Below are 15958 nucleotides of genomic sequence, written 5' to 3'. Positions count from 1 at the left end.
GTTTCTTAAGTCTCTTCAAAAAAGAATAGGCAGGCCGAGTGTGGTGGCTCACACCTGTAATCCCAGCACTTTGAGAGGCTGAGGCGGGCAGATCACCTGAGGCCATCACGGTGAAACCCTGTTTCTTAAAAATACAAAAATTAGCCAGGCATGGTAGCAGGCAACTGTAATCCCAGCTACTCAGAAGGCTGAGGCAGGAGAGTCACTTGAACCTGGGAAGTGTAGGTTGCAGTGACTGAGATTGCACCACTGCACTCCAGCCTGGGCAACAGAGAGAAGCTCCATCAAAAAAAAAAAAAAAGAAGAAAAAAAATAGACTTAGGTGAGGACTGGGAGAGACAGGTTTCAGGCATGGGAAAGGGAGTCACATTTATTAATCATATTATAAGCTTAAATTTTAAAAAATCTAAAGCATCCCATGTGGCAAACAAGGAAATTTGCAAGTTCCTGGTTCCAAGGTGTTACCTGGTAAGTTCTTTAAAGCTTTCAGAAAACGAGCAATTCTCACGTTGTACAAATTGTCCCAGAAATAGAAAAAATACGTTATTGAATATATTCTGTGAAGCAAATATAACACTAATGATAAACTGTGATCACAAGAAAACTATGGCTCAATATCATGTATTTTTCTATGATGAATATATGAATAAAATACTAGAGAATATAAACCTATAACATTCTGATTCAAAAATATGCAATGACCAAGTTGGGGATTTTCATGGAATGTACTGGTAATTCAATATATGGAAATTTATGCTAAGAATGCACCATATTCATGGGATAAACAAAAAAGGAAGAGAATAATCATCTCATTGGAGTTTGCAAATTCGGCACTTAATCCTAATAAAAATGTTTAAGTGTAGGAATAAAACACACCGCCTTATGATGAAAGCCAACTGCCAACCGTGAAATACTAGTCAATATGATAATATAAAATAAGGATCCAAGCAAACCAAATAATGCGTGAAACCAACATAAGAAAACAAAATATTAAAAACAGTCAGAAATAAAAGTCCAGCATTATTCATTCATGAATTATTCATTCAATAACTACTACATTAGTAAACATGTAGTCAAGCACAAGAGTGTTAAAAATGAATAACATTTCTATAAGTAACAAGACAAGTTAGAAAACATTACATTAAAAGACCACTATTCATAATTGCATCAAAACAATGTAAAACATCAAAGAAATACATGTGAGCAAGAAATGTAAAGAAACAGCAAATCTCATGTGAAAGAAAACGGAAATCGTGACTCCCTGGGAAGCCATATGCTATTGCTGGGTGGAGATATAGCAGATTCTTGGCTTTAATGAGGGAGATACCGTGATACCCTCTCAATTGCTCATGTTTGAAAATACTACATCAAATAACTTCCTTTGTAAAGTTTAACTAAAAATATAAAGTTTAACTAAAGACAGCTCCTCAGGCCCCTGCGTGAAGCAGTGTGGCAGGGGGGAAGGGGCCAATCACTGGTTCCATCACTGGTTAAAGTAGAGGCAGCAGGCAGGACAAGGCGGCGACATTATCAAAGAACTCATCTGGATAACAAAAGTGTTAAGACCCCAAAGCACGGTTCGGCGCAGTGGCTCACGCCTGTAATCCCAAGACTTTGGGAGGCCAATGTGGGCAGATCACTTGAGGCCAGGAGTTTGAGACCAGCCTGGCCAACATGGTGAAACCCTGTCTCTATTAAAAATACAAAAAATTAGCCAGGCTGGTGGTGCACACCTATAGTCCCAGCTACTCGGGAGGGTGAGGCAGGAGAATTGCTTGAATCGGGAGATCGTGACATTGCATTGCAGCCTGGACAACAGAGAGAGACCCCGTCTCAAAAAAAAAAAGACGCCAAAGTGCCATGATAAGGGAGTGTTTCTATAAACATGACAATACATCTTCTCTTAAGGAAACAGCATAGAGTCATCAAAAATAATAGTTATAACAACTGTATAGCAAGATGGAAAATACTTGTATGACATTACATTTTAAAAACAGGGCACGTGGCCGGGCACAGCGGCTCATGCCTGTAATCCCAGCACTTTGGGAGGCCGAGGCAGTTGTATCACCTGAGGTTGAGAGTTTGAGACCAGCCTGACCAACATGGTGAAACCCCCATCTCTACTACAAATAGAAAACTTAGCCAGGCGTGATGGTGTGCACCTATAATTGCAACGACTCGGGAGGCTGAGACAGGAGAATCACTTGAACCCAGGAGGCGGAGGTTGCAGTGAGCCGAGATAGCGCCACTGCATTCCAGCCTGGGTGACAGAGTGAGACTGTCTCAAAAAAAAATTATAATAAATAATAATAATAAGGCCGGGCGCGGTGGCTCAAGCCTGTAATCCCAGCACTTTGGGAGGCCGAGGCGGGCAGATCACGAGGTCAGGAGATCAAGACCATCCTGGCTAACACGGTGAAACCCCGTCTCTACTAAAAATACAAAAAATTAGCCGGGCGTGTTGGCGGGCGCCTGTAGTCCCAGCTACTCGGGAGGCTGAGGCAGGAGAATGGCGTGAACCCGGGAGGCGGAGCTTGCAGTGAGCCGGGATCGCGCCACTGCACCCCAGCCTGGGGGACAGAGCAAGACTCCGTCTCAATAATAATAATAATAATAATAATAATAATAAAAAATAAAAACAGGACACACCATTATAAGTATAAAAGCCATGCGAAAAATAATATGGATTTGAAAAATAACTGGAAGCAGAGAATAAAATCAACAGTTACGTTGCAGGAGAACTAGGGGTAATTTTTGTCAAATTATATTTTTTGTCAAATTTGGCTATCTTTTTGTCAAATTATATTGAAAATACATTTAAAGTGATTTTTGAGCAACAAAAGCTGCAATGTGAGAGAGAGTGTCTGAACAAGGTGGACTCTGCCGTGTTGCCTGCCTGGGTAAAACCAACCACCATCCCTCCCACGAGGCTTGTCATCAGGCAAGTGTCATTCAGCAGGGACTGGACTGTGCCTCTCTCAGGGTTATAGATGATAGGCACTGGACAGAATGATTGTTCACTTGCTCCCAAGTTAACAATGTTATCGATTAACAGGGCCCCGATTGTCTTGGCGCCTATCATTGTGTTATTGGATGATTCTCAGAAGACTTTTGTGACTTAATGAAACGGGAAAAGTTCCCTTATCCTCTTTGCACGGTGTAAAACAGGGTGTGGCTCACTTCTTCGGTGCCCTGCGGCCCAAACCCCTAGGGGGAGCATGCGGACAGGCAGGTCATGGGGAGCGTGGGCTCCGACCCCACAGCAGCGCCATCTAGGGTTGAGTGTTTGCAGCTCCCGAGCTCCAGTGAGTTCATTGGAACGATAAGGCAGAGGGTCTAATTTCTGTACTCCAGGGTTCTAACCCTAGTATGCCAGAAAAATTGGATCACACGTGGGCTTGGAGAATGAGTGCAAGGTTTTGTTGAGTATAGCTCTCAGCAGATGGATGGGGAGCCGGAAAGGGGATGGAGTGGGAAGGTAGTCTTCCCCTGGAGTTGGGCCACTCAGCGGCTGGGTTCTCCTCCAACTGCCTTTGGTTGAATTTCATGTCATCCAGCTGTGGATGACCTGTCAGCATGTGTCGGTGTGTTCTTCTGCCTGTGTGTTCCTCTCGACGTCCAGCTGCTTGTGTGTGTCTGCCTGTTAGGTGGGGATATGGCAGGCCAGAGTGGTCTTAGAAAATGCAGCATTTGGGAGCGAAAACAGAAATGCTCGTCCTCACTTAGATCCATGGGCCCAGGCCCAAGGGTGGAACCCTCACCGGGGACCATGCCTTTCTGTACGCAGCACTTCCCCGCCTGCTCCCATATCATTAATGTATAATGTCAACATTTCAAAAGTGCTTTACCAATCTACTTTGCCACCAGAAGCCTAAGCGATTTCCAGTTTTATTGCATCCTAGTCAGCCTTGGGCATTCCCATGGTTTGTTCATTTAAAATCATTAGACAAAAATCATGTGACATTTCTGAGACATTAAGATTTTTGTTGTATTCTAACTTGTTTTTTTTTTTTTTTTTCCTACTTCTCCAATATTGTAATTAGACAGCCGACTTTCCCAGAGTGCTGTTATGTCTTTTCAGGCTGAGATGACTCGAGAATAAATGTCCCTGATCCTCGTCCATCTCCAGGCTTGGGAGAAGGTTGTAAAGAAACGTGGCTTCGAAAGGTAATCTACAGAGGTAAGGTCTGGGGGAAGTCCCCAGAACCTGAGTTCCGTGAGGGCAGAGAACGGGCTGTTACGCTTATGGCCACAATCCCAGCATCTAAAACAGTGTCTGTCACAGACCCAGCACTCAATGAGTATTTGGGTTTTGTTTTGTTTTGTTTTGTTTTGAGACAGAGTCTCTTCTCTGTTGCCCCGGTTTGAGTGCAGCGGCACGATCTCAGCTCCCTGCAACCTCTGCCTCCCAGGTTCAAGTGATTCTCCTGCCTCAGCCTCCTGAGTAGCTGGGATTACAGGTGCCTGCCACCACGCCTGGCTAATTTTTATATTTTTTGTAGAGATGGAGTTTCGCTATGTTGGCCAGGCTGGTCTTGAACTCCTGACCTCAAATGCTCCACCTGCCTGGCCTCCCAATGTGCTGGGATTACAGGTGTGAGCCACCGCGCCCAGCCGTCAATAAGTATTTGAATGAAGGAATAAAATCTGATTGTTAACATCCAGATCTGTAGCCACCTTCATAGGATGAAACACACAAATGGGTTCCAAGCAAGTTGGCTGAAGTGTTGCTGATGTTGTCTCATGTGCAATTGGAGATATGCAAAAAAGGGAAAAAATGTACACATCCGCATAAAACATATCTTAGTAAAAAAAATGTAAAACCTTTGGTAAGAGCAGGCACAGTGGCTCACGCTTGTAATCCTAGCACTTTGGGAGGCCGAGGTGGGCGGATCGCTTGAGTTCAGGAGTTCAAGACCAGACTGGCCAACACGGTGAAACCTCTTCTCTACTAAAAATACAGAAATTAGTTAGGTGTGGTGGAGCATGCCTGTAAACCCAGCTACATGGGAGGCTGAGGCAGGAGAATTGCTTGAACCCAGGACGGGGAGGTTGCAGTGAGCCAAGATTGCACCACTACTGCACTGTAGCCTGGGCGACAGAGCAAGACTTCATTAAAAAAAAAAAAAAAAAATCCTTTGGTAATGGTAAGTACATTGGTACACTGATAGATGCCCAGACACATGGCTTAGAGGGCAATGGAATCCTAGAAGCAGAATTTGCTGGTTTTCTCCCAATCCAGGAATATTCCTTCCTGGGTCTGCCTTCACCCTTTCCCAACCCACGACAATGAGTCTTGCCTTGAGATCCAAGCTCCTGGGACGTGCCTCTCCGTTGCGTTGGCCTGGGCATTCAGACTCTCCCACAGGGCTCGGCTGCAGCAACAGACTCACAACAGACTCTGCTGCCAAACAGAGGCTGCACTTAACTCTTGCCAAAGCGTCCATAAGGTGCTCTAAAGTGGGTTGCAATGCTCCCGCAATTTATAGCAACCAAGTGCCTAAAGATAAAATCTTCATGCGTCATGCAAATGGGTTGCCTGCGCTTTCAGACACAGGTACAGTTAGTGACTTCTCTGTGTCCTTGGCCCAGCCTCTCTCTACTGTTCTCTCTCCCACCTCCACTTGCCAAGATTTCCCCCCAGTGCTCCCGTTAAGTCTGAGAAAGCTCCTAAAAAAGGCATTGACTTTTCAGGCACAGGCACAGCCGTTTTTCTTATCCGTGTCCTTGACTTTGGCTACTGGCCAATGCATGCTGCATGGACCAGAGTTAACGGGGGCCCTTCCTATGTGCTTGTACAATGTTTACCTCTCCTCCTTTGGTAAAGGGAGAGGGATGACTTTTCCTATCTTGGGGAAAATCAGCCAGTGGTTGAGACAGACTAGAGGCTTCAGGAAATGGAGTCTCCCTCTGTCGCCCAGGCTGGAGTGCAGTGGCGCCATCTCGGCTCACTGCAACCTCTGCCTCCCAGGTTCACGTGATTCTCCTGCCTTAGCCTTCCGAGTAGCAGGGACTACAGGTGCCCGCCACCACACCTGGATAATTTTTGTATTTTTGGTAGAGACAAGGTTTCACCATGTTGGCCAGGCTGGTCTGGAACTCCTGACCTCAAGTGATTTGCCTGTCTAGGCCTCCCAAAGTGCTGGGATTACAGGCATGAGCCACTGCGCCCGGCCCTAGGTTCTTACCCTAACTCCACCACTAACTCAATTGTAATCAGGGAATGTCCCTCCTTTTTGGAGCTGGTTTTCTCCTCTACAAATGAGGGACTGGGCTCATTGATGGCAAAAATGTGGCAGATTATTATTTATCTTCTGTGTTGCGCCTAGAGGGCGCCCACTAGGTCACAGCAGCACTCTTTGCCAAAGAGCCTAGATGTGTCATCGCGATTCTCCCGTGCTTTAGACACCCTCACTAACAACAGTGGGGAGGTTATGCCTCTTTGCCATCTGTGTACCAGGCGACCTGGAAGGGCCTTCCAGCTCTAACATCTCATAGTTCTAAAGCTTAGGTTGGAGAGGGGGCACTGAACTCCTAGGTTTACAGAGATGTTCACCTTAAGCCCTGATGAAGTCCTTTCTTAAAAGAGTGACTTGAAGATGAGGAAGGATGTCAGAAGGCCCCTCCCACTTCCCCCCAGGAGGGAGGAGGGAGGGACCCAGGACTGGTCCACTTGAGGCTGCTGATGACCTTGGCTAGGGAGCAGAGGATTCTAAGGCCATTGTCAACAGTTCCTTTGAGGCCTTGGGGTTCCTTGGTCCAAGTACAGTTTGCCCACAGCCTTGCATCCTTTCCCATAGATCCTCTCTCACTATCCATCAAACCCAAGCCAAGTCTATTGTAGATGCTCAATTAGGAGACAGGCCAGAACCAACCTAAGGGACATACAAGTCAAACCCTGTTACGTGCTGTAGAAAGTCACACATACAGTCCATAGTCCAGCAATACCCACGCTGGAAACCCCAAATTCCATAAGAAAAAGGTACTTAAGAACAGTGATTCTCAAAGGTCTTGCAGAACTCTGAAGTTCCAGATACTGAGCCAAAATGATTCAACAGGAAAATTGAATGGTGATTCTTTTTTCAAATTACAGGAAAAGTTTGAGTGGAGAGAATTTTCCCAGTTGTGCCTTTTTTCCCTTTTCCTCGCTTTTTCTTAAGATTTACAAGCTCCCCCCACTTGCCTGTTAACAAGTGGCCAAAGGAGATCTCACTATTTCTAAGTGTGACCACACTTTCGTTAAAAATCTACTTTGGGTCGAGCGCACTGGTTCATGCCAGTAATCCCAAAACTTTGGGAGGCCGAGGGGAGGTGGATCACTTGAGGTTAGGAGTTCGAGACCAGCCTGGCCAACGTGGCAAAACCCTGTCTCTACTAAAAACACAAAAATTAGCCCAACATAGTGGTGCATCATGCCCGGCTACTCGAGAGGCTGAGGCAGAAGAATGGCTAGAACTCTGGAGGCGGAGGTTGCAGTGAGCCGAGATCGCACCACTGCACTCCAGCCCCGGCAATAGAGAGACTCCATCTCAAAACAAACAAAAATAATCTACTTTGTTTTCAAAATATTCAACACTGTCCCACTGAATGACAGTGAGCCCTCTCCCATGGAAGGGGGATTTGTGGTTGTCTTCTTGGAGATCCCCAAACTTTTGCTTTGGAAATATAGACTTTTATTAATTTTTAAAAATTCTCATACATGCATTTGACACAAAAGTTAAGAGGAACAAAAGGGCAAATAGTAAAAAATAAGTGTCGCTAGGTGTGGTTGCATGTTCCTGTAGTCCCAGCTGCTGGAGAAGATCACTTGAACCCAGGAGTTTGAGGCCAGCCTGGGCAATATAGTGAGGCCCTGTCTCAAAAAAAAAAAAAAAAAAAGGGTCTCTCCTTAAATCCTGTTTCCCAATGTCCCAGATTCCCTGCCCAGAAGCAACCACAATTTTCAAGCAACCGCCTTTTTTTTTTTTTTTTAAGAAAAAGAAAGAAAATCAAAGCATCTGCTCCGTATACTCTTAGTACTGTTTTTTAATCAAATTAGTCACAACTTGTTATATATGTATAAATTATAAATGTATGCATGTATGTATATCTTTATTAGGAAAAGACTTGGTGACAAAAGTCAGTAAAGCTTTTAAGTTACATTTTATTCATCACATCAGTATCCACATACATTTATTTTATTTTTATTTTATTTTTGAGACAGAGTTTCACTCTGTTGCCCAGGCTGGAGTGCTATGGTGCCATCTCGGCTCACTGCAACCTCTCCGCCTCCTAGGTTCAAGTGATTCTCCTGCCTCAGCCTCCTGAGTAGCTGGGACTACAGGCGCCCACTGCCATGCCTGGCTAATTTTTGTATGTTTAGTAGAGACGGGATTTCACCATGTTGGTCAGGCTGGTCTTGAACTCCTGACCTCAGGTGACCCACCCGCCTCGGTGTCCCAAAGTGCTGGGATTACAGGTGTGAGCCACCGTGCCCGGCCTAGTATCCACATACATTTAGAAGACAGCTGTTTGTGGATGAATGGAATAGTAAGCCATCAGCCTAGGCCTGCATAGGGGTAGTTTGAACTGTGCTTCTGCTAAAAACACACGGCCACCCCCACCCAGCGTTCCAGGCCAGAGTGGATCTTCTGTCTGTCTGTCTGTCTGTCTGTCTGCTGCCCACATTGTAATAGCCCAGTGGGTTCATTTTGCCCTCTCCCCAGGTAGAGTTGATTTATCAAGACAGGGGAATTGCAATAAAGAGTTTAATTCACGCAGAGGAGATGAATGGGAGACTGGAGTTTTATTATTACTCAAGTCGGTTTCTCCAAAAATTTGAGGACTGGGTTTTTTCTTTTGTTTTGTTTTTTGTTTTTTGTTTTTTCAGATGAAGTCTTGCTCTGTCACCCAGACCATAGTGCAGTGGCGCGATTTCGGCTCACTGCAACCTCTGCTTCCCGGGTTCAAGTGATTCTCCTGCCTCAGCTTCCCGAGTAGCTGGGACTACAGGCGCCTGCCACCACAGCCGGCTAACTTTTGTATTTTTGGTAGAGATGGGGTTTCACCATATTGGCCAGGCTGGTTTTGAACTCCTGACCCTGTGATCCGCTCGCCTGGGCCTCCCAAAATGCTGGGATTACAGGCGTGAGCCACCACGCCTGGCCAGGACTGGTTTTTTTTTTTTTTAAGGATAATTTGGCGGGTAAGGGTCCAGGGAGTGAGGAGTACTGATCGCTGGGGTTGAAGCTGAAATCACAGGAAGTTGAAGTCGCCCTCTTTGCGCTGAGCCAGTTCCTGGGTAGAGGCCACAAGACCAGATAAGCCAGTTTATCCGTCTGGGTGGCAACAGCTGAGCCATTGAGTGCAGGTTCTGAACAATATCTTGAGCATTCATGTTAGGTTTCACAATAGTGACGTTATCTCGAGGAGCAATTGGGGAGGTTTAGAATCTTGTGGCCTCTGGCTGAATAACACCTAAACTATAATTTCTAATCTTGTGGCCAGATTTGTAGTCCTATAAAGGCAGTCTGGTCCCTAGGCAAGAAGGGGGTTTGTTTCAGGGGAAAGGGCTGTTATCATCTTTGTTTCAAAGTTAAACTATAAACTAAGTTCCTCCCAAAGTTAGTTCAGCTTATGCCCAGAAGAATGAGCAAGAACAGCTTGGAGGTTAGAAGCAAGATGAAGCCGGTTAGGTCAGACCCCTTTCACTGCTGTAATCTCCCCACTGTTAGAATTTTTGCAAAGGTGGTTTCGACACTGTACCTCGATTCCCAGGGCTCTGCCTCCTGCACACATTTTATAACTCAGATTATCTAGATGTCTTTAGCCTCACTGGTGAACCTGTGCCAGAGTTGGAAAATTAACAATTTGATGTCAACTGTCCACAGTGATGAGGCTGATATGCTGTCCTACGTTCTGTTTGAAGAGCTGATGCGATGTGACAAAGATTCCATGCCAGATGGAAATCTGTCAGAGGAGGAAAAACTGTTTCTCTCATATTTTCCTTTGCACAAGTTTGAGCTAGAACAGAACATCAAAGATCTTAACACCCTTGCGGACCAAGTTGACACCATTCACAAGTTGTTCACCAAGACCAGCCTGGTGGCCAGCTCTTCCGGAGCCGTTTCTGGGGTCATGAACATCCTGGGTTTGGCCCTAGCACCTGTGACAGCAGGAGGCAGTCTCATGCTCCCAGCAGCTGGGACAGAGTTGGGGGCAGCAGCTGCCATCACCAACATAGTAACAAATGTCTTAGAAAATAGAAGCAATTCAGCAGCAAGAGACAAAGCCAGCCGACTGGGGCCTCTGACAAGATCACATGAGGCTTTCAGAGGAATAAATTGGTCTAAAATCGAGGCTGCTGGCTTTTGTGTTAATAAGTGTGTAAAAGCCATCAAGGGCATCAAGGACCTTTGTGCCTACCAGATGGCCAAATCTAACTCTGGCTTCATGGCTGTGGTCAATAATTTTGTGGCCACAAGACACATCCCTTTCTGGAGGGCTAGAGGGGTGCAGAGAGCCTCTGAGGGCACAACTCTGGCCATGACCAATGGTGCCCGGGTGATGGGTGCTGCTGGGGCTGGCTTCGTACTTAAGAAAGACATGAGCAGCTTCCTGCAGAGCTGGAAGCACCTGGAGGATGGGGCAAGGACGGAGACAGCAGAGGAACTGAGGACACTTGCTAAGAAGCTGGAGCAGGAGCTGGACCGGCTCACCCAGCGCCACCGGCACCTGCTGCAGAAGGCGAGCCGGACCTCTTCCAGCTGCTGGGGCAGGGCTGTTCGAGGATCCCGTGTGGTTAAACCAGAAGGTAGGAAGGCAGCGAATAACACAGACATGGTCTTGCTCTTCTAAAAGCTTACCATGGGGGTGGGGGGCGAGGAATGCTAAACGGACACATCAGGGCATAACTACAGCTGTCCTTTCTGCAGAGAGGACCTGCCGCACACCCCTGACATTAACTAGGCACCCTCTGTTCTTCCCAGAATTGCGTTCTGTTCTCTCAAAGCCCTGACCATAAATAACCATAAATTCTTGAAATCGCATATTTGTGTGTTTGCGGGGATGCTCCCTGTCTGCCTCTCCTGTGGTCTGCAGGCTCGGCAGGGAAGGATAATTTGGCGGATAGGGGTCCAGGGAGTGAGCAGTGCTGGTTGCTGGGACTGGAGATGACGTCATAGGAAGTCGAAGTCACCCTCTTGCGCTGAGTCGGTTCCTGGGTAGAGGCCACAATACCAGATGAGCCAGTTTATTAGTCTGGGTGGCGACAGCTGAGCCATTGTGTCCCTCTTGTCCATACCAGTATCCCCAGCACCTAGCAATGCTTGCTTGGCACATAGCCAGTGTGCTGGAAATATGTGTTGAATGACATGAATGTGGCATTGCGTGATAAAAATGACACTTCAAATGAGTTGGGAAAGGATTTTTATTTGAAAAATATTTTACATTTCTAGACTCTCCTGTGTAGAGAAATTAAATTCCTAGATGTAAAAACTGAAACAAGAAAACTGCTACCAAAAAATAAAGGAGAATTTCGAGATTCATCTTTAATAGAATGACGGGGTAGCAAGGTCACAACCTGAAACCCGGGAAAGGGACACATAAGTCTTTGCCGAAGATGTGAAGGCTCAACTGTTCATTCACTCATTGTCCATTCAACAGATTTTCATTAAATGGGGCCGGTGATGGGCCGAGGACTTAGGAGGTGGCTCCAAATGTGTCTGCATGTTGGAATTATCTGGAAACTGCAAAAAATACTGATGAGTGGGTGGGTCCCGCCCTGGGGACTGGGCTTTAGTTGGTCTGGGATATGACCTGGATTTTAGACCTTTTATTTTTTATTTTTTATTTTTTGAGAAGGAGTCTCGCTCTGTTGCCCAGGCTGGAGTGCAATGGCGCAATCTCGGCTCACTGCAAGCTCCACCTCCCAGGTTCATGCCATTCCTCTACCTCAATCCCCCGAGTAGCAGGAACTACAGGCGCCCGCCATGACGCCTGGCTAATTTTTTGTATTTGTAGTACAGATGGGGTTTCACCGTGTTAGCCAGGATGGTCTCGATCTCCTGACCTCGTGATCCACCCACCTCAGCCTCCCAAAGTGCTGGGATTACAGGCATGAGCGACTGCGCTTGGCCGACTTTAGACATTTTTAAAGATCTCCAGGTAATTCTGTGGTGCAGCCAAGTTTGGGACCCATTGCCCTGGGGAGGGAGGGGTTCTCCTCTTCTCAAAACCAATAGAATTTTGCTCTCTGGGGACATATTTGAGCTTCTGAACATCCAGGGGCAGATCTCTTTCTTGGAAGCTGTGAGACACAGGGACTCATGTTCCACAGGGTCTCGCTCACCTCTCCCCTGGCCTGTTGCAGAGCACCAGCCTAGGCTGGGCCCTGGCAGGGCACTGAGGACACCAGAGAGGACAGTCTCTGCCCCAAGGATGCTTGGCCACCAGCCAGCCCCACCAGCACCAGCAAGAAAGGGGAGACAGGCCCTGGGAAGACACCAACAATGAGAAGGGGTCAGTGGGATGCAAGGAAGCCAGGAGCTGTGGGAACCCCTGACAGTGAAGTAACCCCTCCTTGGGGGGGTGGGCTTCGGGGAAGGAGAGGGAGGGCCTAACGGGGACAGAGGTTGTTGCTACCTTTCCATCCGGCCACCTGCCACGCCACCTGGTGCCTTTGCCAGTCAGTGAGATCACTGAGCTCTCTCTGTACTTCCTGCCAGATGGGCCATTCATTCATTCATGAAGTTAATCAATGCACAAATCTCAATTGGGTACACCTCTGTGCCGGGCATCATGCCAGGCCTAGCAGTGAATAAGACAGACAAGGGCTAGGTGTGCAAAGTAAAGAATGACCTCGCCCAGCCCTGTAATATGTGGGAGCTCAAGTGAACCCACTTTGGGATCCCTAAGATGCTGCAGAAGTGAGTAAACTTTTCCTTTCTTTTTTTTTTTTATACCCTAGTTGGTCACCCTGTCACCACAGAACCTTGATTTAACAGAGGCAAAATGCAAGTCTGCCATGAAGAATACTGGAGGTAGGGAAACTTCTAGTGGCAATGATAAAACCAGCAGCAATGATAATAGAAGGCAAACCTGCAATGGTCTGTGGCAACCCTTGGGGACTCCAGAAATACCTGGGGTGGAAGAGAAATTTGCAAGAGACCAGGATTTTTGTGTGTACAGATGGAGTTGGAGGCCAAGAAGACCTACATGTTCATGTTAATTAAAACTGGAGCTGGGACACATTCCAAACTCATGTATTTTCCAAATTGTATGTAACTACATAGAACCTTTATAATGAAAATGAAAAAATTTTTAAACTATCACCTGCCACTCCTCCCCCTCTTCCCTCCTGTCATCTGTCATGACTCTGCAGTCAACACTTTGCGTGGAGACTGTTGCTCAAGCTAAGATCCATTCTCCATTTCCAGGGCCCTGCAATGACAAGTTAATGATTTGAGAAAAGCTGTTATTGAGAGAAAATCATCCCTTTACTGTAACATAATTTATAATCATGAAAAATGTGGAGCCATTAAAATGTTCCAACACTAGGGAACTGGTTACATACAAAATATTCATCCACTTGATAAAACACTATGTAGCTGTCAGAAATGAGGCTCACTCAATGACTGGGTTAACGTGGAAAATGTTGATTGTATTATTAGGTGGAAAAGGACTTTCTTACCTTTTACCTAAGGGGAAACACATCTCTCAAACTTGTGTGTAGGAAAACAAAACCCCTTAAAGGAATACAGTAAGGTCACAATGCGGCTATTTATTTAGAGGTAAATTTGGTGATTCCTTCCCCTCTTCTTTCTGCCTTTCTGTGTTTTTCAAGTTTTCAGTTATGCACATTACTGTTTTATAAAATAGAAGGAATATAGATAATAAATATTTACATCAAATCTGAAATAAAATGTTTAAAAAGAGGACAAACTTGGCCGGGCGCGGTGGCTCACGTCTGTAATCCCAGCACTTTGGGAAGCCAAGGTGGGCAGTTCACGAGATCAGGAGATTGAGACCAGCCTGGCCAACATGGTGAAACTCCATCTCTGCTAAAAATACAAAAAATTGGCTGGGCGTGGTGGGGGGCGCCTGTAGTCCCAGCTACTCGCGAGGCTGAGGCAGGAGAATCGCTTGAACCCAGGAGGTAGAGGTTGCAGTGAGCTGAGATAAGGCCACTGCACTCCAACCTGGCAACAGAGGGAGACTCCATCTCAAAAAAAAAAAAAAAAAAAAAAGAGGCCGGGCGCGGTGGCTCACACCTGTAATCCCGGCACTTTGGGAGTCTGAGGCGGGCAGATCACGTGGTCAGGAGATTGAGACCATCCTGGCTAACACGGTGAAACACTGTCTCTACTAAAAATACAAAAAATTAGCTGGGCGTGGTGGCAGGCATCCATAGTCCCAGCTACTCGGGAGGCTGAGGCAGGAGAATTGCCTGAACCCGGGAGGCAGAGGAATCACCAAATTTACCTCTAAATAAATAGCCGCATTGTGACCTTGCTGTATTCCTTTAAGGGGTTTTGTTTTCCTACACACAAGTTTGAGAGATGTGTTTCCCCTTAGGTAAAAGGTAAGAAAGTCCTTTTCCACCTAATAATACAATCAACATTTTCCACGTTAACCCAGTCATTGAGTGAGCCTCATTTCTGACAGCTACATAGTGTTTTACCAAGTAGATGAATATTTTGTATGTAACCAGTTCCCTAGTGTTGGAACATTTTAACGTTCCAACTCAGTGCAGCGAGCTGAGATCGCGCCACTGCAGTCCAGCCTGGGCGACAGAGTTGTCTCGAAACAACAACGACAACCAAACAGGACAGACTCATAGTCAGCGGGTCTTCATGTATTAATAGCTTTGTAAGTTGCTTGAGTGCATGCAGACTCCTTCTCATCACGGAACAAGGCAACAGTGGAAGAATGGCTGTTTCCACGGAAGACCACCCCATGGTTGTTAGCAATGGCTGGAAAACGTAGGGAGCCTCCAGCCCATCTGTCCATCCACCCATCCATCCATCCAAAACCAAAAAGGCATTGTTCTAGGCCCTGGGGAAAAGCAGTAAACAAAACGAATCCTGCCTTCACGAAGTTTTCATTCTCAAGGCGGAGGTAGGGGAACACGGAAGAGAAATACAGTAAATCAGTGTTACAGTGTATTATAAAGTAATGAGTGTTGGGGAGAAAAATAAGTTTGGGAAGGAGTTATACAGAGTGTAGGATGGGGCGGGAGCACAGTTTCAAATAGGATCATCGGGGCACGCCTCTCTGAGAGGCTGATCTCTCAGCAAAGACATGAAGGAGGTGAGGGTGTCTGGGAGAATACCCATGAAGGTATCTGGGAGAAGAGCATTCCAGACGGAGGGAGCAGCAAGGGCAAACACCTGCTTGGGACGTTCAGGGGCCCGCAGGTGGGGTGCGGTGCGGGGAGCAGAGGGAGGCGGGGGAATGCGAAGGGAGGGTAGGAGAGGAGGCTGCAGAGGGAGCTTGAGGCCAAAAGGTGCAGGGTCTTAGAGCTACAGTAAGGATTTGGGCTTGTACTCTGAGTGAGGCGGGGACACATGGGTGATTTCAGGCGGAGGAGTTACCTAATGGCTTAGGTTTTAGGAGGATCGCTCTGGCTGTTGTGTTGAGAGGAGACCGCAGGGCAAGGCGATGCCAGAGATATCTGTTAGCAAATGTTGGAAACAACCCTCGGGAGAGAGGATGGTGGCCTGAACCAGTGTGGTGGCAACAGAGGTGGTGAGACGTGGTCAGATTTTGGATGTGTTCTGAAGGGAGAACCCGCAGGATTTGTTCATGGACTGGACCTGTGGCGTGAGGGAAAGAAGAGCCAGGATAACGCGGGGTTATGGCCTGAGCAACTGGTGGGATGGAGCTGTTGGCACCTGAAATGGACAGGTGGGAGCGGGGGTGGGGTGAGAGCAAGGTGCTCAGGGTGGACGTGTCACGTCTGTGAAGCCCAAAGACACAT

General features: G+C 46.8%; 1 protein-coding gene across 1 annotated transcript; it reads left to right on the top strand.

Annotated features, from left to right (window-relative positions):
* The first annotated feature begins 419 nt into the window (after positions 1-419).
* APOL5 (apolipoprotein L5) lies at positions 420-13076 on the top strand. Its single transcript, XM_012507693.2, has 5 exons — positions 420-468; positions 4130-4216; positions 9809-10792; positions 12317-12498; positions 12947-13076. The coding sequence occupies exons 3-4, from the start codon at positions 9853-9855 to the stop codon at positions 12490-12492; spliced, it is 1116 nt and encodes a 371-aa protein (XP_012363147.2). The 5' UTR covers positions 420-468; positions 4130-4216; positions 9809-9852; the 3' UTR covers positions 12493-12498; positions 12947-13076.
* Positions 13077-15958: the final 2882 nt, after the last annotated feature.

The sequence above is a fragment of the Nomascus leucogenys genome, chromosome 7b (assembly GCF_006542625.1).
Source record: "Nomascus leucogenys isolate Asia chromosome 7b, Asia_NLE_v1, whole genome shotgun sequence".
Classification (NCBI taxonomy): domain Eukaryota; kingdom Metazoa; phylum Chordata; class Mammalia; order Primates; family Hylobatidae; genus Nomascus; species Nomascus leucogenys.
Note: the sequence above shows the minus strand (reverse complement) of the source record. Positions and strands in the feature narration are given on the sequence as shown.

Excerpts from the sequence above, each read along its gene's own strand:
- APOL5 (XM_012507693.2), top strand. The coding sequence starts at position 9,853 with ATGTCAACTGTCCACAGTGATGAGGCTGATATGCTGTCCTACGTTCTG. Across the intron at positions 10,793-12,316 it reads CCGTGTGGTTAAACCAGAAG|GGTCTCGCTCACCTCTCCCC; the intron begins GTAGGAAGGCAG and ends CATGTTCCACAG.